The 27,978-nt window shown below is 41.3% G+C and overlaps 4 protein-coding genes and 1 long non-coding RNA gene across 14 annotated transcripts in view; 3 read left to right on the forward strand and 2 right to left on the reverse strand.

The window, feature by feature from the left end:
• Positions 1 to 14,356, reverse strand: part of LOC114879078 (cysteine-rich motor neuron 1 protein-like) — a 108,190-nt gene extending 93,834 nt beyond the window's left edge. Inside the window, exons 1-3 of one of the 5 annotated variants that reach the window (XM_029193608.2) lie at positions 12,758 to 13,675; positions 11,889 to 12,207; positions 8,973 to 9,115 (exon numbers count right to left, since the gene is read on the reverse strand). In XM_029193608.2, coding sequence (XP_029049441.2) covers positions 8,973 to 9,115; positions 11,889 to 12,034 — 289 coding nt within the window. In that variant the 5' untranslated portion in view covers positions 12,035 to 12,207; positions 12,758 to 13,675. Of the gene's footprint in view, positions 1 to 8,972; positions 9,116 to 11,888; positions 12,211 to 12,757; positions 13,676 to 14,256 lie in introns of those variants that run through there. The other 4 variants (XM_029193607.2, XM_029193606.2, XM_029193609.2 and 1 more) reach the window with 4 other exon arrangements.
• On the forward strand, positions 287 to 11,705 carry LOC114879080. Its single transcript, XR_003789851.2, has 2 exons — positions 287 to 952; positions 11,073 to 11,705. It is a non-coding gene; the product is annotated as an uncharacterized LOC114879080 (long non-coding RNA).
• Positions 14,357 to 14,973: 617 nt separating the features above from the next.
• On the forward strand, positions 14,974 to 21,325 carry LOC114879100 (nucleoporin Nup188). The gene is made up of 5 exons (XM_029193665.2): positions 14,974 to 15,179; positions 15,299 to 15,509; positions 15,585 to 16,049; positions 16,116 to 16,240; positions 16,309 to 21,325. The coding sequence occupies exons 1-5, from the start codon at positions 15,154 to 15,156 to the stop codon at positions 21,182 to 21,184; spliced, it is 5,703 nt and encodes a 1,900-aa protein (XP_029049498.1). The 5' UTR covers positions 14,974 to 15,153; the 3' UTR covers positions 21,185 to 21,325.
• Positions 21,326 to 21,426: 101 nt separating this feature from the next.
• On the reverse strand, positions 21,427 to 25,147 carry LOC114879106 (mesoderm induction early response protein 1). 6 transcript variants are annotated; one of them, XM_029193684.2, is made up of 6 exons: positions 24,778 to 25,147; positions 24,554 to 24,667; positions 24,318 to 24,453; positions 23,015 to 24,070; positions 22,803 to 22,930; positions 21,427 to 22,626 (listed from the first exon to the last, which is right to left on the reverse strand). In XM_029193684.2, coding segments are annotated over exons 2-6 (1,941 nt in total). In that variant the 5' UTR covers positions 24,556 to 24,667; positions 24,778 to 25,147; the 3' UTR covers positions 21,427 to 22,007. The 6 variants fall into 6 exon arrangements, with proteins under 6 accessions (XP_029049517.1, XP_029049518.1, XP_029049516.1 ...); XM_029193685.2 differs by having other exon boundaries at positions 21,427 to 22,623; positions 24,773 to 25,147; XM_029193683.2 differs by having other exon boundaries at positions 24,773 to 25,147.
• A 213-nt stretch (positions 25,148 to 25,360) lies between these two features.
• LOC114879105 (carnitine O-palmitoyltransferase 2, mitochondrial) lies at positions 25,361 to 27,977 on the forward strand. Its single transcript, XM_029193682.2, has 6 exons — positions 25,361 to 25,553; positions 25,615 to 26,179; positions 26,256 to 26,789; positions 26,854 to 27,343; positions 27,419 to 27,611; positions 27,721 to 27,977. The coding sequence occupies exons 1-6, from the start codon at positions 25,468 to 25,470 to the stop codon at positions 27,851 to 27,853; spliced, it is 2,001 nt and encodes a 666-aa protein (XP_029049515.1). The 5' UTR covers positions 25,361 to 25,467; the 3' UTR covers positions 27,854 to 27,977.
• The last annotated feature ends 1 nt before the right edge of the window (position 27,978 follows it).

Genomic DNA, 27,978 nt, shown 5'->3' on the forward strand with positions numbered 1-27,978 from the left:
CCACGTTTCCGGTTTACCTAGCTAAAATTCAACGATGCAGTCTCTTTGCAACTTTTCTTGTCTATTTCTTTATTTAGAATGCTCTTCTACCCTGTTTCCATAATACGCGCGATTTCCATAATATCGACGATCGACAAAAATTTTATTCAACCTCACTTATTAACTTCTCTCGCAATTGTAAATATATACAAATTGAAACGGGATCGATATATACAGGAAACGTACGGAAGTTAATATCGGTGAAATAGATTTATTTCGATTAATTACGCTTCCTACTCACCGCCTACTGCGTACAGTAACTGGTAAATACGTTTGATCGCCCCACACCGAAACTGTATCGAAGTTTCCGTATAGGTGAGCCGAGTTGCAACGGTGATCTATGGAGTACCCACGTAGCCATGGATGCACGTAGGCGAAGCGTTGCATAGGAATGCTATCCAGCGGCGCGTTCACTCGCGCTCTCAAGCTATTCTCAAGATTTGTTACTTGACGTTGAGAAACTGTGGTTCCTACTTTGCGTCTATGTATATACACCTAACGTACACCGGCTCGGCCAGCTTTCCGGCCAACAATCGCCGGCTGTGAAATATATTAAGTTCGGCGAACGAGTCGAGCTTTTTCTCCGTTGAAATCGCAGCCGGGTCACGTAGGTTCGTTAATCTCGATGCGGGTTACTTTCGTGTAAAAAAAAGAAAAAAGAACACTAGGAATCGATACACAATTCCGAAATAAACTCCGTTCGTCCGACTTTCCGATTTGATACTCATCCGAGGAAGGCTCAACAACGAATGAATACGTTCGATGATAATACAAGTGTTTATCCGAAGGGATTATCCCTTCCTCGAGCTCGGCTTCGCCGGTTTCGCAGGTCGCCTAGAGGCCCGAAACAAACTTCGTCTTTCGCATTCACGTACCGGCATTTATCGAGCGAGGACGTCGAAAACGCACTCAGGTAATTTACATTATTTAAATATAATACTATCTATCTAAAAGTAATCTATCGCGTTACACGTTCGATGCAAATTGAACTCGAAGTTGTGTTCGAACCGACACGAAAAAATCGCGGAAAATGTACGGTCGTGCGTGTATACAAAGCGATCGAAAGCATCGCATTTTCAACGCATTCATCGACGGGCCAACCAATTTTCCGCGTTTCAAAATAGCTGCGAGCTGAAAACCCGAGAACCACGTAAAATCAGAATATCCTGGGCCGGTTTGAGTACGACCATCATTCCCATTCACGCGATTCGTATTTTTCCTCGCACCGGTGTGTCTGCATTACTACCTATATAAATCTGTGTAAACCATAAGCGTAATACACGTATAACGCGTATCCGTACGAAGTAAACTTGTACAGGACGACGTAAACTACTGTTTATACTCGAGGACCGTTGCCCGTTTGTGGATATTTTACTGGAACGTGTGCGTGTGCGTCTCGATACACGAACACGTACAGCGGACAAATTCGTCGTTGAAAATGGACTATCCTTGGTTTATTTCATTCGAAACGAGCTTCGCCTAGTACGGACGTCTACATGTCCGGCTCGAATCCCTGCCTTCAACCGCAGTTCCAACTATTACACGGCTTTTGCGCCATTTTATTGCCGTCCAGGCGGAAATCAAATAGCCAAACCTTCGTCCACGCTGCTACAAGTCGCTTCGAACCTTATCGAATAGTTTACGATTTTCCTTTACCACGGAACGAAACTGCAACGGACGTGATGATACAATAATATAATTGTAAGGGTGGTAAAATACCGGGGACGTTCTTGGAATCAGCTTGCCAGAAAAGCTGGAGCGCGCATTTAGATAATATCCTCTCGCGTAAAATCCAAGCTTCAACGCGCGTTCCTAGTTTCCTTTTTTTTTCGCATGCTCGAGTCGACTTTGTAATTACTCGCTGACGGACATAAGAGTAGGTGCGTTTCAAAGCGGCACGAGTGCGCTTTTCACGGATTTTTCACGGATTAAAAAAAAGGAAAAAGCGCCTTCATAATGGCGTGTAAAAATTAACTGTTCGAAAGAGAACTCGACGCGTTTATCGAGAAACAGAAGAGTTAACCCAGCTGCACAACAGTGTCGCGTTTACGGAAATCGTGCACGGGCGGAGCCGGATTCATCGTCTCGCTTTTGAATATTTAAAGAAAAACGCGATCGTACGATTTCAAGCGGCCAAGGTATAATGTATTTCGCGGAACGATCAGACGCTAGATGCAACACAGCAGTCACAGGGGGTTTACGTAATTCCAAAATACGAGCACGGTTGAAATAGAAAACTCGAGAACGACGAGCTGAGAGAGGGAGTTTAAACGAATTTATCTTTGAAAACGGTGCCGCTACCATTGTAACCACCAGCCTCGTTTTCAGGGCTACCTCGTGTGTTTACGTTAAGGGTTTCCTTTTGGTAACGTCGACGTCGCCCCGTCGTTTCACGGAACGTACGACCCGAAAGGGTTGTACCCGCGACGCGTGCACCTTGTCGCGAAACGCTGCTAGCCGGTTTTGAATAAGTAACGAGGCACAATAATTACGGAAATAAAACAGACGGGTATAAAAATATTGCGTAATCGTCGAACTTCTGAAAGGAGAGATTTCGCAGGAATCGTTTCACCTACATTTCCGACGTCGATGCTTCATATTTACTCGTTACAGACGCGACGGTTTTTAGGTCAATAACTTTTACGAAGCCGAACCGACGTCGTCGTTCCATCGATCGAAGCCGACGACGACGTTCTTTAACCAATTGCAACGCTCTCTAATTTCCTTGACTATGAAAAAGAGCAAGAGAAAAAGGTAAGATAATGCGAACGATTCTGCCTGTTGTCGATTCTCGTCGGCGGAAACTTGGCGAGAAGCGTGATACGCAAAACGAGGAAAACGAGTTACGCGCAGAGAAAACTCTTTCGCGCGATGTCGAACAATTAAACCGTTGCCAGAAGCAGCGAACAGAAACGATTTCGTGATACAGTTCCATTAAGCAGCCAGATATAACTCTCGTAGTTCCGTGGCCGATCGATGCCACGCGAGATACGATTCAATGAAAATGCTGCCAGTTTCGCGAATCTTTGTTTGAACTCCCGTCGAAAGGTGCCCGGTGAATAGCACCTGTGGCCCCTCTGGAAAATCAGATTCCACGCTTGTTTCGACTATTCCGATTAAAAGGTAGATTTTCAATGGGGAACCGTTATTAAATTACACGGAACTTGGGCCAACAGCCTCGAACGAAATTAATTGCACTCCGCGAATCGAGAATTCTCTCCCTCTCTCAAGTAGCTCGATAACGTTTGCCGAACATTCTCGTCTGAATAAATTTTCAGAGAAATTTCATCGGCCCGTGCCGAGGCTTTCTTGTCGACGAATCGAAATTAAAATCTTTCGTCGTTACCGTGTATCAGCGTTTCGCGAATTCGTTGCTGCGCGCTGATACCAAGTATTTATGAGCAGCGACTCCATATTAACGGTCCGTCTCCTTCTGCGTCGGTAGTTTCGCGTTAATTAAACATTCGCTGTATGCAAACGACCGGAACAAACGCGGCCAGCTAAAATTTCTGCAAGATTCTGCGAGGTAAATTTGAAAAATTGTACCCGCGAAGACTGATTAAATGTTTCAAGGGAATCGCGCCAGGGAAACTCACCGTATTCCCTTGTATCGTTGCATTCGCGAATAAAGTTGAACCGAATTTTCCCGGACGATTCGTCTGGCGAACGCGAGCTAACTATGATTTATAGTCGACGCGTCGACGATACGAAACGCGAGGTCTGATTAAAAAATTGCTCGTTCCGCGGAGAATTATGTTTGGTAGACGGTTACGTTGCGTCGCGACGCGCGTCGCGATTAATTTCTCGTGGAAACGTTCCCGGTGGGTGACCGAAGGGATCTCAGGTTAGCCGTGTAAGAGGGAAGGACGTGCTCGCGTTGGTTAATCGAGCTCGATATCACTTTGCGACCACGCAAACGATGCGTTCACACACGCATACATAGCATTACGTGTGCACACGCACCTATATAGGATGCACTCGTGGCTCGTGCAGATAGCGTTACGGTCAATATTTCACCGCAAACTTGCCCCAAGCGTGCATAATTTCATTTTTAATCCGCAACCGTATGAAAAGAAGAAAACCGAGCGACCGTCGTCGTTTACTTAACGCTACTCTCCGCGACACGACCGTTGGGCGTGTTTCCCTCTGTTTCCAAAGATTTACGACCATCGCGGAACATGCGCCCATAGAAACTATCTAAGCATCTATTAGCTTTATGCAAAAATAATGCGTCTTTTCTCATTACGATCTATTATTGGCTCGGCGGAATAAAATTTCAAGCGTGCGACAATGTAATGGACGTTTTCTTATCGTCAGCTAAAATATCAAACGTGTACCATTTTCTTAAACTCGGACGAGTGGAATATTTTTCGTTTGCCCAGAGGGATCTGATCGATTACGTAAAGTTCGCGTGTAACTCGATGCAACGGGATACATCTAGAGCGAAATAATAACTTGACGAAAACCAGTGGAAAACACATCCGTCCGACTCTTCTCCCGACAAAACGAACGAGAACGTCAACTTTCCTTTCGCGCTTCGATGAACAACGGTGCACAATGCGCCGACAGGCTCGACGACGTCTTCTAAGCAAAACGTAACACAGAAACGGGACTAAAACGATTTCGACGTTTTCAATATCAGACTACGTATCGTCGCTGATACGACCTATCGAAAACATATTTCCATGACGGTCCATATAGATTCAAAGGTAAAATTCTGGTATATTTAATTTCTCCGAGTTAAATTTAAACTGGAAAGAGAAATATACGATCTAACGTGAAATGAAAATATGATTTAAAGCGTTGGAAGACAGTTGGTCTTAAATCACTGACCCACAGTATACCCCGAACAGAAACTTGGAACTCTATGCGAACGTCACACAAGATTAATATCGTTCCTGCGCGCGGAAAATGAATGGAATGTTGTCGAAACTCGACGGAAAAGCTTCTTTTTCGCAACGTGCATGGAAAAAGTGCGCGATACTTGTCGCGAGTAAAGTCTATTCTGACGAAACTGCACGTTCGACGCATCAGAGAGAAACCGATAATGTCCGTGGTTAACGAATTCAGGCTCAGTTTCCCGCGAACCCCGAAAAGGCAATAACGTCATTATGAGCAGCGACGAGGAAATGGCCCGTAAATGCTCAGATATCTCCCTACCGTTTCTCTATTCCCTTTTTTTTCCGAGTCACACCGAATTACCCGGGACTGCTTTGTCCTGCTTTCAATGGAGCCCAACGGGTCCTATCTCGAGATAATGATCGTCTTCCCTTTACGCTTCGTCGTTTGTCCAAGAACCTTGACGTTTCCCTGCTCGACATTTCTGGATACGCTTTGAGTAAATTACCTTTATCAACGTAGCTCGGAAATCTGATACCCTTGACGAGAAAAACACCTAGTTCACCCTTCTATATAACCCTTACAATCCAGCGTTCGATTAATGTCGAAGAATTATTTAAATGGTCCAGAAACGTTAGACGACGATATCGAAGATATCGGGAACCAGGTTCAAATCGCGTTCCTCGATTCCTGCCGAATTTTTATTTTATTTCGTGGAAACCTGGACCGTGGTAATTGCGAGTTCCCATTCGATTCGACTCGATTCAATTCGATTCGATTCGTTTCGTTTCATTTGCAAGAACCGGCCGTTGTTCCTAGAAATGTTTCAATTTCGTTGGAGCGAGGAAAAGTAACAGGACGAATAAAATATCGCGGACGATAATGGATTCGAGATCTAGGGAATACCATTCGGAATGCATAACATATATGAACCGTCGCGTCGGTTGGAACGTTCTCACGAATCGGCGGAATAGTAAATCATGAGTTAATTGAGTTGCGCGTTATACAAATCGGAGTAATAAACATCGATTATATCTGGCGCGGGCAATGCCGACCAAATATTCTGTACTATGGACGCGGTATGTCCGATATTAGCCAATTTATAAATGTAACCGAGCGTGGATACGACTAAATTTGAACAGGAATCTTTTAAACGATAGAAGTTACGAATTCTAATTACGAATTCCCTGAATTGCGTTGTGTAATATCTTTCGGACGTAAAATGAACAAACTAGTGCGACTTCCAGTGTAATAATATTAATAGAAATTGTAAATGACTAGTTAATTAGAATTTGGAAGCTTCAAAAATGTTCACCCCTACCACGGGAATATAACGAGAGTCTACAATTGCAGATTGCATGCACATCGCGGAGTACTTAATTATTTTTTCTTATTAACTAACCGTTGAGTCCGTTTTATCCGACGTTTCACTGCAGGGAGTACCTTCGTTTCCGTTGTATTTGATCGTTTCAAACGAACCGTTTTACCTACCCACCTACCGTCGTATCCTTTGCTCCGTTTTACTCGGCAGAGATTGCAAAACGATATGGAAACGATATTATAAAGAATGCTTATGACGCGTCAACCGTATGCTTGATTTTTACGAGCGGCACGCGTGCCGGCGGAGCCGTATTTTAAATGAAAGCGCGGTAATGTACATATAAAGGACCTAAACTAATTTCTACGTCTCCAGGCTTTCCCCGTTCTCGTCACGACCTCTTGCGTTCGAGCAACGATATTCCATGAATACTGAGTACCCGAAGCTTCCACGTCAAGTACTAGTGCATATGCATCGGCTTAAATTCAACGGCAGAGGTATGCATATATCCTCATCCAGAGTCTCTGCTCAGCGCTTTTCTTAAACGTTTTCCAACCGGCCCACTGGATAACGTGCTTCCGGCAGGATCTACTAAATTGATTTCAAACTTTTCCTCTTTTAAACAATGTATCCATCGCGCCGCGGGTGAAATTACGCGTTAAGACTTTCGCGTTTAAATATCGTCCCCACTAATTAACACGTTACCCGAGTCGAATTTAATCTGGACTTTTCCTACGCTTTTTGACCGATTGCGAGACTGGCATTTAGGATCAAATCGGCCTAAGTTGAAATACAAATAACGAACAATAGAATGATTGAAACGGTCTCTCTCCGATGAAGGTCCCCCGGCGAGGCGCGAGCAAATTGAATCGCGGTAATTCAATTAGCTGCCACTTTAAGATAATAATGAGAAGATGGTGCGAGTAATTAGTATTGAAGCGTTTATAAGCCCTCGGATCGGGGATCTCGAGAGCGTTGAACCGAGAAAAACGAGATTTCGAGTTAAACCGCTCCTTTATTTTCACTCGCTACCTGGCAAGAAAAAAGCTTCCCTCAACGAGTTTCTAACTATCTTGCAACGGGAAACTGAAAATCGTTGATTTCGACTACGAACGAACGCTTCGTGTTCTATTTGCCGGTCGGTGAAACGAGCTCGGTTTTGTTGCGGCAACAAGCATCGACCGAACGAAACAACGATCTCAACAGGTGTTAATATTTTGGAAAATTGAGGAAACGGTTCGTTACTGACGCGTTTATTCCCTGAAACCTTCGAGCGATCCAAGGCACGAATTTTCGTCGATGTAAAAATCATATTTCGGGATTACCAATAGCGAGGAGGTTCTAAAAAACAAAAATCGAACCGCTGTTGCACACCGAACTGGCCGGATGCCAACTGCAACGGCAGCCGCGTTACGTTCGCTCACGGGACAGTGTTAATAAAAATCCGGAATTCTAAACAGACCGTTATTTTGTCCCCGCCGTTCTGCATATTTACACCGCTCAACTGTGTTCGAAAGCATACACGATTGTTGCGAACATAAAATTCCGAAATCACGACGATGGCTCAATCCCTGCCTCAATATCGTTCACATCTTTTTATTTCCTCGCAATCGCTCCTCCCAACGATTCTTTTCTCTCCGACAGACATTTGCCACAAACGCAACAAGCGAAGCAATAACAACGCTGAGTTTCAGCGGAAAAATTATTCGATTAAATCCGTTCCGTTTCGCCCGGTTCCGCAATCACGGGGTCGGCTCGTTCAGAGTGTTAAGAAGTTTTTAAAAGGGGAACCGAGGGAAAAGACGAGCAACTAGAGTATCGGGCAAAACGAGATAACGAGCTTGTGTATCACGGCTAGTTGGACTACAAATCGCTTATTAAAAACGTCAATAGGGATATCGAAAATAATTTTTTAAACGTTCATTCGCTCGAAATCGATTCGTGACGGCACCGGGGTATCATTCGTCCGTTCTCGAGGACACTCGTCGAAAACGGAAAGCTACGAGAAGCATTTATACTTACAAAAGAATCGTCTCTGTGGAAGTTCGAGGAGAATCGAGCGATATCGATTGACTCTGCAGGATGTATTTAAACGTTCGCGTTTGTACGTTATTTCGTTCGACTCCGATCCGAAAGAAGGAGCCATTATTATAGAAGAGAATCGTTAACGCATCGTCTTCCGGTTGGTTCGCCTAACGATTTACGAGCGAGACCGGTTAAACTCAACAAGCTGTGAAGCGCAATTCGAACGCAATAATCGGATCGTTAATGCGGTGGACGTCTAATAAATACGTCCATCGTTTACAGACGGTAGTTAAAATTGTTTTAAATGTATTTTTATTCGACCATTTTCCGTCGCAAATTACGCAGTGAAATATTGCGAACAAACAGGCGAATATTATTCTCGCGTTTGCGAGGCACGCGCGTGCAAAAATATCCGTAAATTTTTCCATGCATCATTGCACGCCCCCGGCGGAATACTATTATTACCTCCCTATATCGATAATCACGACCGCAAAAGACTGTCCCCGTTAACACCGTATCAACCCCCTTCTTTGTCTCCATTAACAGCTATTAAATTGAAACAATTATCCTCGATACGACCGAAAGGGGTTAATTTATGTAGGACACTGATTATCTAGTATTACACGGATCACTCTGAAAGTTTCCAACTGTTGCTGCAGCTGATACGTTGCATTTTATCGTCGGATTCTCAAAACTTTCAGCATATTTCAAGGGATATCGGTATGTATCGGAAGGTATCGATTACACTCACTCGTGCAGACTCCCTCGTCCACTTCCCGTGTATTGGGCAGCAGGTTTTTGATCACGCACTGCAGACCGTCGGCACAGCTTCCGGAAAAGCCAAACAGACCACCGCACGGCTCTCCCTCGACTCGAGCGCACACCTTGCAACATCTGCAAACAAGCACATATACCAAAGTTACGATACGACTGAAAATATTTACGAATTTTTCCACGGAAATATTCGATAGTAAAAATAATTTACAAGCTCGATATTACGAGAACGAAATCAAACGCAATAAAGTCACCCAGGGCGAACGATACGCGGCGTGTTTTATACCGGTCGTCGAAAGATAATACTTACGTTTGGAGAATAGGGAAGCACAGCTAGTAGGGATAAAAAACGAGATAGCAACAAGAAAACCCGCCCTGCTTCGTGGAGAAAATTTTCAACTATACCGAGCAATTTTATTACTTCATCTCGGCGTAGCATCGGGGCCAATCAATCTTTTTATACTGTGTTTTTCTCATTCTCACTGCGAAACAATTTTCTTCCCCGGCACGGGTAATCGAGATAACAGGAAACAAGATCAATTATTATCAAAGTACCCGAATAATTATCCCGCTTTGTATGTTCTAGTAATGACCTAATTTGTTGCCTAATTCGAATATCGCGAAACAATAGATCTGGTAATAACGTTGTGTACTAAACATTTCCCAATACATTACCGAGTAACATCGTTATTATTCGGTGTAGTTTCAATTATTATTTCTCTGCTGTTTCTACGTAATCGATATCTATAGCTTTTAAATTGCTCGAAAAGAAACGATGAGGAATAGTCGTATAGAAAGTGCGATAACTTAAGGAGGAACGAATAAAGAAGAGGGAAACGATTCGTCGTAGTTTCGCTTCATTGACAATTTGACCGGACGTAGTAAAGCAACGAATACGAGTTCTCGGATATTACCGTTCGCAGGAAAGTCTTCCCTTTCAGATAGAAGGATCGAAGAGTGTCGTAAAATGTTTACCCTACGCGAAAATCCACGGTCACCGTACTTCTTTCTTCGAGATAACTCGTCTACGAGACTACTCTTTGCACTTTCCAGCTGAATTCGAACAGTCGAACGAGTTTGCTCTTCCCGAGCTATTCGTCGAGAATTCTTTGTCGCGATAAACGTTCGGCGCGAGTATCGAATTGAAAAAACCCCTATGGGAGAAACACGGTGTGTATCTATTCGAACCCTTCGATTCGATCTTGTATTTTCAAATCGTTTCTTTTAAATCTTTCGACCCGACCGAGGTTCGGAATTCATTTCGATTTCCTATCAATCGTATCGATGACGAAAGGTAAAAATCGAACAAACGTTCGAAAACAGGAAAGTGTTAACTTTGGTGGAAAATGCGAACCGAACAGTGTCGGAAGCATGTACAGTCGAACTTATCTTCTTGCTAGCGATTTCTCGAAATCGAGTTGGAATGGAATCGAGAAAAATACCGCACCGTTTGCGAAGCTGCCGGCTGTCGTTGATCGAACGCGCGATCAGAGGAAACGGATCGCCAAGCTATACGCGAGATAACATAATTCTCAACGCGTCGACACGATTCTTTCACCTGTGCGTTTCAATCTCCCTGAACTCGATCAACCTTTTCATTTTAACGATTTTATTATTAATTGCCAGGAAGATGAACGAACGGGTGTTGTATCGTTGAACGCAAACGCGTTGACCGATCGCCGAGGAAAGAAGGCGGGAAACAGCATAAAATTTCAATGACTGACGCTTTTGTTCACTCGTTTCTGGTTTGAATATTCACTCTTCGCTTTATCAAACCCTATTTTTCATCGGTGCACCGCTAATACCGGAATAAAATTCGCCGCTGACTCTTGGACAAAGAACCAACCGGCCAACAAAGAGCAGAGCTTTTTACCTCCCGTGAAAAAGAGGACCTTTATTGTAGTGTGGATTTTAATTGCACGCAATTCTTCGATACTGGTGTACGCCGACCGTGGAAACGTCAAACTTATTGAAAAGAAAATGAAATTCCGTTTTATTAAAGTTTCATTTCTGCTAAATTAATGTACAGATTATCAATCATCTGTATATCATTTAATTGCCATTAATTTGTTTTCAGACTGAAGGGTTTCCCTCTCTCTCTTTCGAAGTACTTTTCAACGATCAATCGAACTGTGAGGAAAAGATTTGTTCAACGAGAAGGAGAAACGGCGGATGGATGTATCAAAGTTTCGTTGAAGAACGCGAATTTGTGAGACGATGGGAGTACAGGGAACGAAAGTCGGCGTACACGCGAACAAACTTAAATCCGGAACACGGATTCGTACGAAAGAAACAGAGCTTTCTCGTTTCAAACTGGAAGCGATCTCAGAAAGTAAATAAAAATTCCAAATATTCGCGGTCGGATCGTTCTGTTATCTTTCGGTAACAGTGTTTTTCGTTCCATTTATTTATAATCTCTTATGAATAAGCAAATTTTACAGATGGGTGTCGCTCAGTTTTATTTAGTACTTTGTTATTTCTTCTGTGATCGACAGAGTTTGAATGATGTATTTGTTGATATTTCAAAGAATTTCTCACTGAATTTGTGCCAATATTTCGATACTGGAGATGGATGGCGAATTCCATAGTTCTACGTCAAACCTGTATTCCTTTTAATCCTTTATGCACTCCCGTAACTTTGACGTACCTACCATTTACGTTTGAAGTTAAAAAATATTCGTCCAACAAAATATAATATTCTAAACGTGAATCCTACGATCGTTTTAACTTTGAGAAGAATCCAGAATTTTGAGATTCGTTCGATGCGACCCGAAATGACCCGCAACGTTCCGTCGCAGTGTTTGGCCACGCGAACGTGCTGTCCCTGGTAAAAGTGATTTTCCAGAGGACGATTTCCCATAAAGAGGAAAAAGGGAAAACTGGCGCAGCTTACCTGCACGGGTCCCAGGTGAGGCCTCCGGGGCAATCCTCGTCCGTGAGAACATCGCACTCTAGGGGCGCGCACACGCACGAAAGAGCTCTCGCGACCGCGACCGAGAACACCACGATGCCCCCCAGCAACAGCAACGAGGCCCTCATTTTTCACCTTTCTATCTGTATACCGTCCGTCAAACTGTACCACCCAAATAACGTCCTCCGGAAACGCGTCAGTTCATCGCGAACAACTCGCGGCACTCGGCATTTCCGCTTCTTCTCAAAATCACCCAACTGCTCGACTGTACACGTGTTTCACCTTACCCGCCAACTACCGCCTACTCAATGAACACATATATTAAACTAAGAAAAATAGCAACGTTTTTGTTCTATTTCGCTGAACTTTGGAAATATTTGCATAACCATTCCAGCGAAATACAACACCGATCGAGATCTCCGCTTCGTTTTATTCGCTCGCCGATCGGAGCAGATCGGAAACGAAATTGGTAAACCGTGTCTGTGTCTTTTCAGGATCAACGGATAAAATCGATGAACAGCCGTTTTAGCGAGAGAAACTGTATGGTACCGTGGCGTTACGCATTGAACGATTGGCGAGGTCTGGTTGCAGCCGCGATTAAATTACAAGGGTAGGCGAGCATAGAGAAGAACCGCAGTGGCGCATACCGATCGCTGCGGCACGCTCGAATTTCGAGCAGCCGTATTAAACGCGAGAATACTTTTCAACGCGCGTATAGAACGTGCCCGCGTACGCGTGCCTTATTTCCCGACGGATGCATCCAGGCTAACAGGAATCGCGACGTACATGCATTATGGAAACACACGCTTCCTGCACTACAGATGAAATAGTACTATCCGACCCGTTCTTACCAACTCGCTTCCGAAGATTGCGCGCTTCGCGCTCGATCTTTCTCCCTGTCCGCCGTCTCGTTTCAACTTCGAATCTATCGATTGATCTATATCTAAAATTTCGACTACCTTCTACTTTAAAACTCCTCGATTTTAACGCGATCTTACCACGTCAATCATGAATGCAATGCGCGAAGATTGATAAGGAAAAATTGCAGGATAAAGAAACAGACGATTTTAAAAAGTTGAACCGATTTAACGATGAATGGTCATTTACGAAAATTTTCGCAGGAATTTGCATAATAGCTACGGGGAGAACGCGATTGCCTCGGTTGCTGCGCGTTCACGCCGCCAACAACATCGTGCACAACCTCGACGAAACGTTTTCCCGGCAAAGAACCGCACGCGAGATACGCTCCGTGTTCTAAGCGAACGTGCACTGCCGTCTACGACACCGCGTCGACCGCCTGGACCGCTCCGCGTCGGCGCCCTAACACCCCTGTCTTCTTTAACCCCTAACTCACCGAAACCTTTTCGCTTCTCTATCCCTCTACCCTTTACCCCTCGCCGCTGCTGTTATATCGAAACGATTTCACTTTTTCTTCGACTCTCGTAAAAAGAATATCGATAAGAACTCGATCGGCTTCGATTCTGCTCGAAGGGACAGTTTATTCGGACGGCTTAATCGTTTCGACGAAATTTATTCGAACGTACCCGCGCATGCGCGCAGTCGACCCGTTTTACTATGCAAACGATTGTTTTTGCGTCTGGTATAATTATCTTCCAGTCTGTTGCAAATGACTAGCGCGAAACCTACGATAGGGTCTAAAAACACTTTGCACTTTTTACGTGTGAAATTGTACGAAATCTGTTTGTTTCAATGAATCTGTGCAAAAAGAGAGAATACATGTTCTAAGATCGGCCAATATCTCGCGAATGAATCAATCCCGTTCTTATGGTCAGTTACAACCACTAACTGTAACAAATGTGACCGACATCGGTCTCCTAGGTCGTTTTCTTCTTTTTCTACCCTACTCTCACGAGAACGATTTTTCTCCCGTACGTGTTACTACGCCGTAACTTTCCGCTAACCTAACATTTTAACGCTATATGGACGAATCTTGCTTTCGCAACAGCGATATCAGAATTTGTATCTTTGTGTTAAATGCTCGGATGTATTTCAGATAAAATATAGCTACATTACTGTTTTTATCTACGCTACGAGACAGCCATTTTTAATGGCGCATTACGCAGTAGGCACGAACAGTTCGAAAAACTGTACGTTATGAAATATCATCGTATAAATCGAATTTAGAAACTTTATCGTTGGAATCCTTCGAATTTTTCTATATCTTTGTGTTTCGTGTACTTTTATTATTGAAAATTTGATGCAAATCATGATTATTTGTATCCATTTGAATTCGAACGTGCACCATCATGGCGCAATAATATTTAGTACTACTTATGGGAATATTTATCCTATAATACGGATTAGAATACTCAATAAAACGTATACATACCATGTGCCAGTGCTCCCTGAAGAACTCGAACACATTGTCACAACAAATTAATTTACTTTTTACTATTAATTTCACAAAATAACGTTCCTTCTTAACGAACGACAGATTGGAAAGTGCGCAACGCTTTTTGGCGGGAAGTTATTAACAGAGTGGTCAACTTACACGGAAGACTAGTCCCTAGCATGCTGGGATTTTTAGATAGTTACTAGCTAGCGCCCAATCAGCAATTGAATTTACAAAATTCAAGAAAAGATGTCCTTAATAAAGTGCCTTAATATAAAAATCCTTCGAAGTTTGCCTTTTTTCTGTTTCATATAAATTTAATATGAAAATATTTATGTAAATCGTGATTATTCGTACCCATTTGAATTCGAACATCCACCATCATGGCGCAACAATTTTGAATACTACTTATGAGAATACCAAATAGAATACACAATAAAACGTATACATACCATGTCCCACCGCTTCCTGAAAAACTTGAATACTTTTCCACTCCAAATTAATTACTTTTTACTATTAATTTCACAAAATAATGTTCCTTTTTAACGGGCGACAAATTATAAGATGCGAGGCAGTTTTTCGCAGTGTTGCTAACTTAAATGGAGAACTAGTCCTAGTACTTTTAGAAAAGTACTAAGTAGCGACCAATCAGCAATCGAGTTTATAAAATTCAAGAACGTATTTTCAATTTTATCTAATTTCGTCGATGTTTCCTATAATATAGTTGAGGTTATGTACCTGCCCTTGTTTACAGTAATAGTTTTTAATATTTAATAGTAAAATAGAAATGTAACGCACAAATAGCGTACTTATTTTAATTTTAATATATCTACATTATCTCGTCTGAGATTTGTAATGTATTTTTTATAGTTTTTGTAAATTGATATATTGGAAATGGAATCCACTGTAGAAAGTTTGCCGTAAGTAAATATTGTTTTATATTTTGAAAGCGATTAACGTTTACACATTTACTAATCTTTATGAAGTTAAACTTTTACGTAATATGGTTGTCATTGTATTACAATTGTTTGCAATATAGTTACTGTAAGGAGTTATGGTTTTTGATATCCGACACCGTATGCCGGTGTGAGAGACAACTGGTCGAAGATGAAATTAAAAAAGAAACGAAACTTCTCAAGGAAGGATTACTGTTTTTTAAGCCATACACGGAAGCATCGCTTCAAAATATACCGAAAAATGATCCCTCACCTAGAATGTACGAATTAATTAGTAAACTTGCTCCTCTCCTTGTACGTATTACAAATTTCATTAATTTTCCCTTCTATGAATGCGTCCAAAAATAACGAATTTATTATTGTTTTTAGAATTTGGATGCTACAATCACATGGGATCTAGTCTGTAATTTTATAAAATACGAATATCGAAATTGCGCGGAGACTTTCGCGTCACAACTTATAGATTTTACCTCGATGAAAGCATTGATCGACGATATTTGGGATTTTTATTATTCTGAAAGGATGACCTTAATAAAGTGCCTTAAGCTTATGGTTGAATATAAAGATAAAGGGCATCGTTATCAGAAGGAATTTTCAAACTTTTTCAATGACATTTTATTTGGAACACTCTTAGAGTCTGTCAGAAAACAAATAGAAATGTTAAAGACTGTGAATCCGCCTACAAGGTCCCAATTGTGCACAGAAGAGTATTTGCATAGGTTGTACAATAGTAGTCTGATCGAAATGAGAGAATTACTCCATATACTAACTGTCATCATTCATGATATACATATTGCTCACTCAGAATTCATGCAGTTGTACGAAAGCATAGGAGTAAGTAAATCTGTTTGCAAAGTACCGTTCCTACTCTGTACCTTATAATAAATTTCACATTTATAGGGAGAACCACGACGATTAGCGAGTACAAAGAGTCACGAAGATAAAAAAGCGATTGCTAGAAAAATCAAAGAAATACAGTTCAGTCAGGCAGGTTTGCTTCTGGTAGCGTTAGACGTCAGAAAACAGTACGTTTTTTAATTCACAGTTTGTTATTTTCCTTAATGTTGGAAATAAAAGCATATTTTCTTTGTAGCCCCAACATGGAAGAGTGGGTACCGAGCGTAAGGAGTAGTATGCAAGAGATCTTTGAACAAAAATGTATTCGCGATAATTTCCCTCAAGATAGTCCACTGTTTCTGTCGTGGATGATGGCAAATTACGCGATCGATTCTGAAAACGTAGATACCTTGAATCGATTTAAGCCGTTTGCCATCAAAGCCATACAGCTTAACGTTTTCCACTACCTGCAAGACTTATTGAATTGCGAAATGATTTGCGAGAAAACTCATTACGCCGAGGTTGTACGTAGCAGCGTGTACAATCTTCTCACGTTGGTATGCGCTTTCGTAGACGAAGACAAGTTAAGCGTATTGAACGGTATCTTTGATGCCGTTGCTGCTACAATTCAATTTCCTGAAACTGCCGCGCGATTTTGGGAAGAGCAGGACAACGGTTTATTTATGATTTACAAGTTCGCTGCTGAACAGTTCCCATACGATTTCGACCCATTAACGAACATTGCGATTGGATTAGCAAGCGCCTCGCAATCGAGTGCCGAAAAAATTGCAATAGAGTTAGATAATCTGCAATCATTAACGTTGGAGGTACCGCGGCAACGTGATCACAATAAGCCGTACAGACCATACGAACAGGAATGTACGATTCACAGAAATTCCTACACAATATCCGAAGATTGTTTCCATGAAAATGTACGTATATTATCCAGCGATCGGGAAGTGGTGATATTTCGTCAAAGAGCGAGCTATTGGGATGCTTTGCATTATAAGATAGAGCAGCTGTTTTCTCAAGTAGGCGGAAGAACGACACATACGTATGAAATGAGTAAAAATTTGCCAGAGAACGTTTGCTTAGGTCTGAAATTATTAAAGACGCTAGCCAAATACGTTGGAATACGGCAGAGCATGGTGATACCAACTGAATTAAGTTTTGAAATCATCAACAGATTTTCGTATCCAGTATTACCCGAAGAAAAGATGTACATATATAAAATAGTAGCAGCATGCATTGGCATCTCGTCCGAACTCGTACTGGAGTATCCTGAAGAAATCTTGTCACGTATGCGTGCTGGTGTTTATCCAAGATTGAATAATCGATATCAAAAAGCCTTGAACTTTGCGGAAGCGGTCTCTTTCGACGGTGGTATAATCGCTTCTTGGTTGTCCGCTGTCGAGACGATCGCCCATTCTTATCCAATTTTGAACGCGTACTTGGACATCTTATCGAAATATTTAATCAGGAAATACAACGAGGAAGCTCTGTACGCGATTGAAATACCTGGAATGGTATTTTTGTTGCAGGGTGTTTTGCCAAAATTGGATAGCTGGTATTTCGAATCGGACGCAGAGAAAACCGACTTGTGGTTGAAAAGCATGTTCTGTGTTCACAGAGCGCTCGAATCTAGTCTACCGAAGGAAGACATTAGAAACGAATTACAGCTCGTGGTAGCGTATAGTCTACTGTATCTGGAACCAAGGCACGCGCTGCTCAAATTGATTCGTACCGGTGAACGTACTTTGCACAACAAGATGATGGCAGAGACAGATTGGATCCGCGGGAAAGGATTTAAAGCGATCAAAAGCGTACAATTGGCTTTGTCCGTGGTAAACAGATTGCTCATATTCCGGAAGTCATTGGGCTTGGTAATAGGAGATAGGTCACCGTTGGAAGCTGCCTTGTACTCTTCGCCTCGGGTACCAAACGGTCTTTTGATAGTACCTACGATCGTTAATTATCTCTACGTTTGGTTCAGTCCACCTTTACAAGCGATGGCTGTGAGATTGTTGAAAAAATTTGCCGAAGGATCATCGATGTCACTTCTCGTTTGCATGGGCATGGATGGTACAGCTATACGAGAGACGTTCGCTTCTCGCAGAGGACTCATGTCGCCGACTTGCGACGCTGAGGTGAAGGTAGCTATTCTCGAGCTGGTCGCCGTGTGTTTAGAAAAGCAACCTGGACTAACAGAAGCTCTCTTCAACATCGTGCATCCGGCGGAATGCAAACGAATCTTTCCTCGATCGGTGGAAGAATTTTTTACAGAAGGGTGCAGGCAGTTTCTGGTCAAGTATCTGCAGCGAATTTATGAGAAGGAAAATATCGTCTGCGACAAATTGTACAATAGTACAATGGCGTTGTTACGAGCGATGTGGTATCACAGAAACGAGATTCTCGTGAATTTCTTTCGAAAACGAGAAAACTTTTGGACTCACCTTTTCGCGCCTCTTTTCAGAGACTTGGTACCAGGCGCGAAAGGCTATTCCCATCTGCTGGACATAATCACTTTAGAGCTGTTCAAGAGTACCACGTTGGAAGAGGATTTCTCAAATAATCTGAAGAAACTGTTGGACAAATCAAAAGATTACTGGAAAAAATTGGCGATTTACATACTCGACGATGCGCACACAGATACGGAAGAATTAAACAGCTACGAGAAACAAGACACGACTCACGTAGATTCGCTGTACGAAACTAATTTGGAATCCTGGTACAATTTCATCGTCACGCTAACGGATGAGAGAATAGCTTCGAGTTACCCGATCAACGTGACCCAAGCACAGTTAATAACCCAACGTTCCTTAGAATCATTGTTAGAACGAATCAAACAGTCTCAAGACGTCTCCAGTCGAAAAGTCACAATGTTGTTAGCTTCGTTGTCCCTACGATGCATCACTTCCTGGAAACAAATGTGCGTGGACGACTCGAGAATCTTTAAAACGGGTCTAACGCAGCTGATGCAGGAAATCGGGCAAGCTTATCGCAGTTACGGTAAATCATTGCGTCAAACACTGATCTCTTTGCTCCTCGGTTGCGTGCAGTGCGTGAAAAGCACCCTGCGCGAAGACGCGACCAGCCTCGAGTATCTTTTGGCACACGCTTGTACGATCGCTGCCAGCGAACTGGAGGAACTGAAAGAGGCCGCAACCTTGTTAGAGAAACGAATACACGAAAAGGTGGAGCGAAGAACGGACGATAAAGGAACGGTGAGCAGCGTGAAGGTACAGAAGAACGTCGACGAAAGAAACGCGGAAACTATTCGCGGCATTCGGGAAAGTTTACCAGCTACCCTGGCTGTTTGCATGGTCACGCAACTGTTGCGCTCCTATGTCGAAAGAAACGCGCTTTCCAAGTATCGGCGAAAGTCCAGCTGCGTGCAACTTCGACAAATGATACCGGAACTGATGGCCTGCATCGGTATCACTTTGCAAAAGTATCCGTACTTGAGGTTCAGCAGCGCGGCGCTCGACCTGCTTAACTTAATCGTACGTTCTCCCTATACTTTGCATCCAATCAACGAAAACGACATTGCTAAATTGTGGTTGAGTTTAATTCCACCTGGCGAGCTTGAGAACAGCATGTTAGACTCGTTGTACGACGATTGTCCGAACGGCAAATGGCGATGCCAAGATTGGTGGCCACTTTACACGCTCGGCCTCGAGTTCCTAATAGGTCTGGTCACCAGAGACATGCCGTCGGTTTACATTAAATCGATCGTGATGTTCCTGAACTCTCACGAGCAACAGCTGATGGTTGCGTCGACCCTGTTGAGGCACACCGCGGACCTCTTAGCAGCCGACCTAGTTCAGTCTCTCGTCGCTCTCATCCACATAATGGCGACCCAACCGTACGTTTGGAACGCGATACAGACAAACGTTTGCGAAACTCTGATCAAATGCATGTACCTGGCGTACGACAACACCGTGAACCTGTTGCTGAGACCGCGGATCCTCAAGTTCATCATCGACGGGATCAGCGTGGAGAGCGCGGAAGAGTTGGAGTCTTGCGATAAACGATCCCCGAGCGGGGAATTGAAGTTACTGGTCAACAAACTGATCGTGATAAACACCACCTGCGCCCTGAGTTTCGTCCACTTCTCTCCTCGATTGAACACCCTCGTGGACACTATATATACCCAAGACTTTTGGTACACTCCCATGGCGGAGATGTACTTCGGACCACCTCAGATGAGCATGAGTTCCGGCCCGCGGTTAACCTACGGCACTATAATCAGTTCAACGCAGCTGTTCACTCAGGCTCTTCATTCCAGATCGCAGTCTGTAAGCTCGTCTTCCGTTTCCTTCATGGGGCAGCCGGATAAAACGGATTCCGCTAAGAAAGAGTGGGAACACGCGACCCCGGAGGATCGACGAATGCATACGAGCAAAGATCTAAGAAGGATCATTCACGCGGCCTCTGGTTCCAACTCCAGGTCGTCCGCCAGCGTTGGAGGAGAATTTTTAGTGTACGTTAGCGGAATGGACGTAACCGTGCCGTTGCTAAGCAGTCCAAGACTGGTACGCAGACCTTACGATCCTCTTATCTGCGAAAATACTATTCTATCGCGTGCAACAGCCTTGGCCAGTGGTAGACACGTGGCAAAAGGAAGCAGCGGAATGGTCGCAGGGAGCAGCGACAGTCCTATCATGACCAAGTATCAAAAATTCAGCGATCCTTGGTTCGAATCTATGGACGAGAATAATACTAGACTGGCTCTTGAAATTAATCTCGTGTTGATATTGTGTCAGGCTTTAGAAGGTGTCAGGAGCCCAAGAATCGCTCTCAGAGATCGGCAATTGATCGCGCGCGAAACGGTCACGGAATTAGGAGTTTTCTTCGATTTTCTCGAACATCGAGGTACTCCTGATGACTGGCAAGTTAAAGGGTCTTTGATCAACGCAGACTCTAGAAATGTGAGAACTATTCAGTGCGTTGATACCAACCAAGCTATTTTACCCGCGAGATTGATAGAAACAGCGAGAAAAGATTTGGAAGAGAATATTCTTACCACCGGGATGTTTACAACTAACATTAGTAGCATACAATTTTTGCCTTTGATGGGGAAATTACTTAAAGCTGTAATGGAATCCTTGGATTTAACACAGTTTCGGTAACGACAAACGTATTCGCGATCGCGTACGCTTTAAATTAATTAAAAGAAAAAACAAAATAGTTTGATAACTTTCAAAGGAAAAAAAAAGGTTTATAATTATTTTATGTTTATGATATAAGTCAATAAAGTAACAATTTTTGTATTCTTCTATTTTCAAATAATGCAGAAAATCGAGGATGAAGAGATGTAAGTGAAAGAAAAACGAACGAGGAAATTTTATCGAATTTCATTTAATTTAACCATCTTAAACGATTACCGAGATCTCATACGTTGTCAGATTCATGGATCGTAGTTTTGTACAATTAGTACCGGTGATCAGACACGTGTACAGAACAACATTACAATTATCCTTTTTTTAAAATTTGCGCCCGGCGCTACAATTCTGTAATTCAATTTATCGTTCGCTCACTTTGATAACACTTAATTATTTATAGATCTGGAAATGTGAATCGTTTTGACGATTTAAAATCATTTCTTTATAAATCTGTTCTACAGGAATGATAGAAACGATCGGAAAGTAGAAAGCAGAGTGTGGAGAAAAAGCTCTAGTAATTTACGTTCACGTGCCACTTGCTACTCGACTGATTTCTTTTCCGATTAACGTATCTTAATATATAAATTTTTTCGGTCTCGCGGATAACGTTTCATTACGCTTGGATGTAATCGATAGTCGTATTACGATACAGTATAAAAATATAATCCGTGATATTAACGAATATTATATGTTATCGACGATAGCGTTGACGCGAGTGCTGAACGAAGCGCGTCACGTAAAAAGACATTCGACGCCTTCCAGGCTAAGAACCCGAAGGTCGCGTTCGACGCTAAGGGGGCAAATGAGGTAAAATATTCTCCGGTGACGGTGAATCGTGCGAATCGTTGCCCCTAGACGCCACACGCGAATGGTACAAGTTATTCGAGGAAACGGGAGTTACAATGGAACTGGTCGTTACCGTACTTGTAATTCCAACGGCTGTGACCATTGGAACGGTACTGGTCGTAGTATTGATAGTGACCGTCGTTACGATGCAGGTCGTCGACTGACTCCGAGACGTCAAATTCGGCCACGCGTGCGGATTAGCGTAATTAGTGTCGGACGGTGAACAATCGGAATGACGAGCTGCCGTTGTGCAATACATTGTGGTTGGCAATGTGGTTGAAACCGAGGCTGCTGATGATACAGTTACAGCGGTCGGGGCCGGTGGTGGTGGAGGTGGAGGCGGAGGAGGCGGTGGCGCTGCAGTTGGTCCATTAAGATCAGCCAAAGGATCAACTGCAGTACCATCCCATGGTTCCGTTGATTTTGGTTCGTCGGTATTCGCTGCGCTAGCGGTTGACCTTTGTCGTTTCGCATCGCCATACAATAAGCAATGTACATTCGGTGAACTGCTACGATCACGCACACCTTCCTGCTCCTCCAGGAATCGGTCCATATAGTCCCTGCTTACGATTCAATGATCTTGTCATACTTCAAGTTTCCAATCGTAATAATAAGAAACGTAAACAAGAAGTTATGTTACTTGAACGAAGAAATCTAATCATTTGGATCACAAAGAGAAGCAAATTCAGTATTTACTGCAACAGAAAGTTGTTCGCTTGCGAATAGAGAAAATACTCACGTGATACCAGGATGCAAAGCATATTTTTTCTTTTCTAAACGAGCTTTGTACGTGAATATGTCGTGGCGTTCCGTTTTCTTCCACAAATAATAAAATTGCACCAATTCACCGACTGATCGCGTTCTCACCTGTGACAAAGTTAATTTATATCGTTTACTGTATTTTCATTCTTTCCCAAAGTTATTTATATGTATAGATTCTATCTTGTATACCTTGTTCTTCTGTATAAGGTGAAAATCCTTCCCGTAAGTTCGTAATCCAGATTCAAAGTTGTGACATTCTTCTTCAGACCAAAGACTAACCGCGTCTGTTGGCGGTACAACGTTCATCCTACGCCTCCTTAAAGCCTCTTCTAGATTGTAACCACATTGCAATAGTAAATATAAAGCTTGTTCATCGTCTCTGATATGAGATCCTGCAGGCAAGGAACCACCTTGCACCGCTGGTAGTTGTGCCCGTTCTAAGAATTCTTCCGTTTCTTCTTCAGGTATATGACTCGGATCCCATAACATTTTATCCTCGTTTTCATAGGGTAAAGCATCGTCGTAACGACAGAGACCTTCCGGTATAGGTGCTTGGTAATCGCTACCAACCATGATTGTCTTTTTCCATTCTTCCTCGTCTGGACTGTAGTCGCAGTCATCTTCTTCTTCCTCGCTCTGCGGTCGTGAAACGCTTCGTAATAATCTCGATGTGCCACTGCCTATGGCACCACTAACTATCCCATCCTCTCCACCGTCAACTGTGCCACTACCGATACTACCCTCTACTCCACCAACTGTATTATCATTTGTACAACCAGCAAGCGCAGTTATACCACTACACTTGGCGGCACTAGTACCTCCTATCGTCGGTGCTGTCCTTGTATTTTCGTTATTACTACAACCATCGATCATGGAACATTCCTCGGCTTCCCCTTCTTCGTCGTCGTCATCGTCGTCATGAATTCGATGTCGTCTACCGCTATCTCCGGTACCTACAGTACCGTCGTTGCTCCCTTTCATCGTTGATCCCGTCGAATCTTTTCCTTTTTCCAACATTTCTGTATAAAATTGTTTAAGGTCTGGCTCGTTACTAGCCGTATCTGCTTCGTCGTCATCGTCATCGTCATCCGCATCGTTGTCACCTTTATCCGAATATTGCCCTTCGACTTCTGGATCACCGCTTCCGGATGGGATCAACATTCGATCGGAACTGTTTGAATTTTCAGTCGACGGATCCCCGTATCCATACATCGCAAGTAGATCTTTTAGTGGCATATCACCTTCCTGAAAGAAGACGAAAAAACAAATGATCACCATGCCACGTATAACAAACAGACTAAACATACGAATCTCACTACGAGAACGCACTTTGAGTCCAAAGTGTTGTAGAAACTTATCATAATTGTAATTATTTATGGGCTTGATTTTTTCATTTCACAGGCTTGATCCTAGAATAGTTGGGATCAGAATCTTGTTACAAAGTGAACATCATACATGTTAAATATTTTACACGGACACCTCAGAATTATACCTTTTGCAAGTCGGACAACTCGTTGTGAGAATCTTCACTACCTTCTAAAGCTTCTTCTTCGTCTAACGTCCGTTCATCATCAAAATCATTTACCATCATTTCAGTAGCCGGACCCATATCATAATCTCGATCTGCCCTGTAAAATGTTTAAAGCTTAAAATTCTGTTTCTTTTTCAGTTTTATAAACAATCATTGCAAAAAGATTAATGGCTAATAATCAACTCATGTTTACTAACATGTTTATATCTCTTGCAGTAACCAAAGCAGAAACATGTCACGTAGATACTATAGAAGGATGTACTTAGCGATCCATGCACAGTTACAATTTTGAAGAAGTGTCCTCAAGCAACCTGCATTGTAGATCTTTTTTAATCTTACTGATTTAATTGAACGCTTCTATTATTTAGACAAAGTAACGTATTAAAAGAACATAACGTGTATTTTATGACGCGTACCTAACCTTAAGATCTGATGACATTCATGTTGATTTTATGTTTACAACAATAAGTCATTTTAACAGTACAAATTACGTGTGTCTTAAAGTCTTGTTACTGACGCTCCATGCTGCAATGAACTTCACTTCACTGCACTGGAAATTTGATTTCAATTGTAGATCTTCAGAAAAATTAGTAAATTTGTCAGCACAAGAATTTCATGATATATCTAACATTTTTCTAAGGCACAATTTTAATCAATGACAAAACTATTTCAATCGCATCAACGCAAGTCGTTCAGAATTGCTACAGACTTTAAGCAAATAAATTGAAAAATGCACAGTATATTATTTATATTCGTCAAATGTATCATTTCACTTCTGTAACATCTTAAAAAGCGGGAAAATCATGATACCCGTTGTAGCGACCAATCATGAACACTTGAAGCTGCAGAGGATGCATTTTACCATTGGTTAAAAAACATAATCTCCTAAATAAATTTTATCGCAAAGCTTATTGCAAATGCCCCCCCATTCGTATCGAATTTTAAAGCAACTTTTAATATTTAAACAGTATTATAAAATAATATAAGTACATGGTATAGTATGAATGTAATAAAACTGTACAGCGTCGAGCAAAGTAGATTTCTGTAGGAAAAATGCAACAGTTGATCGTACAGTATTCAACAGTATTGTCGTTTGTAGAGGAGATACATCATGTTCTCCTGTGTATTAAAGAACAATTGCTTTAAAAAGGAGTTAGTAAATATTTCAAAAGTGCAATTAATATTAAGAGCTTCAAGGTAAATAAAATGTTTATGATAAAGTATTTTACAGCCAAATAAATAATATTGTTTATTACAGAAGCACTTTCACAAAAAAGTATGATGTTGATGACTATCAGTTTCTTGAAAGGAGTCAAACTCCTACAATGCACTTTCAATCATCTCTGCCACGTTTATCAATTCCTAAATTAGAGGATACATGCAGAAGATATTTAAATGCTCAAAGGCCATTATTATCAAATGAAGAATTGAAAAAAACTACAATTTATGTTGATGAATTTCTTACTAAAGATGGAATTAGATTGCACAAAGAACTTCTTAAGGTAGATGCTGAAAATTCTCATACTAGCTATATTAGTGAACCTTGGTTTGATATGTATCTACGAGATCGTAAATCTTTACCTATTAATTATAATCCTTTTTTGGTACTTGAACCAATGTGCAATCCAAAATATAATACACAATTAGTGAAAACAACAAATCTTGTTATATCATCATTAAGATTTATGAAATCATTAAAAGAAGATGTGTTAAGGCCAGAGGTATTCTATATGAATCCTGAAACATCTAACAGTAAGCTATATCATACTATTACAAGACTGTTACCATCTCAGTATAATTGTTATGGAGCCTACTTGTTCAAGGTGAGAATTAATGTCTGATAGAATCTAATCTAGCCATTGATTTCATGTCTTCAGAAGTAAAAAACTGTTATTTTAGGCTTTTCCATTAGATATGTCACAGTATCACAATTTGTTTAATACCACAAGATTACCAAAAACAACAAAAGATGAAATTTATCAAGATGTATCTGGAAAACACATAATTGTAATGAGAAAAGGACATTTCTACTCTTTTGATGTAATGGATGAAAATGGATACATTTATGAACCAAAAACAATAGCAAATAGCTTGAAATCTATTTTGGAAGATAATATAACAAGCAATGAAACTCCCATTGGAATACTTACAGCAGCAGAACGAAATTTATGGGCTGATACAAGAACACACTTGTTACAAATTGGTAATCAAGAAACATTACAAAAAATAGATTCTGCTGTATTCATGATGATATTGGATGATATCTGTATTGGCAGTGATTACAATAAACTAATTGAAACATATCTCCATGCTGATGGAACAAACAGGTGGTTTGATAAATCATTTTCTCTAATTGTTACACAGGATGGGTATGCTGGAATAAATTTTGAGCATTCATGGGGGGATGGAGTAGCTGTATTAAGATTTCTTAAGGTAAATGATATAAAAATGTGACTTGAAAAATTTGATACTACATCAGATTTTTTTTTTTTTTTAGGATGTAAATAATGACATGACTAAACGACCAAACTTCCATCCTGATGATATTAATTACCTTGAAAACGGGACAACAGATGTTAAAAGACTTGAATTTGTTATTGACAATAAAATAGAAAATATTGTTAACACAGAGAAAACAAAATTTGAGAAATGGACGAAAGACCTAAGCATTGATCATATGATATTCAATGAATTTGGTAAAACTCAATGTAAACGATTTGGCGTGAGTCCTGATGCAATTATGCAATTAGCTTTCCAATTAGCTTTATATTATCAAAAGAATTGTGCAGTTCCTACATATGAATCTTGTAGTACAGCTGCATTTAAACACGGTCGAACAGAAACTCTAAGGCCTTGTACAGTGGAAACAAAAGCAATATGTGAAGCCATAGTTAAAAAGAATAACAATTTGTCTATGTCTGAACTAAAAGGGTTAATAATGAATTGTAGCAAAGTACATAATCAATTAGCTAAAGAAGCTGTTATGGGTAAAAAAAAAATTTTTTTTCTGAATGAGATAAAGTGATATATTTTCCTATATTCTTTACTTTCTTTTTCGTCAGGACAAGGATTTGATAGACATTTATTTGCATTAAAAAAAATTTGGGAGCGCTCAAATACGTCGAAACCAACTATTTTTGAAGATCCAGCATACGAAAATATAAATCATAATATTTTATCTACATCTACCTTATCAGATCCAGCTATATGTGCTGGAGGATTTGGACCAGTAGTAAATAATGGATACGGAATCGGGTAAAGTACAATTTTTCTTTATTATTTTTACAAATACATTGTGTACTATTTACTACTGTATGGAATAATCGTCGAATAATCTGTCCATATCTACCGATTTGATGTTCAGATACATGATTCAAGATGAAAGACTGGGAGCTGTTGTGACAAGTTATAAAAGTAATTGTAACGCGACCGAATACGTAAGTTGTTTGAACGAGGCATTTAAAAGTATTCATCAAGTGATACTGCAAGGTAAATGACACTGCCATATGTGTCTATTGAATATACGTTATACGTTTACAAGAATCTCTAATATTGTTGATCACATGCATAATCATGAATTTTTATACAATGTTAATTCAGAGAATTTTTTTATTGTCAAAGG

This window comes from Osmia bicornis, chromosome 13 (genome assembly GCF_907164935.1).
Source record: "Osmia bicornis bicornis chromosome 13, iOsmBic2.1, whole genome shotgun sequence".
NCBI lineage: Eukaryota > Metazoa > Arthropoda > Insecta > Hymenoptera > Megachilidae > Osmia > Osmia bicornis.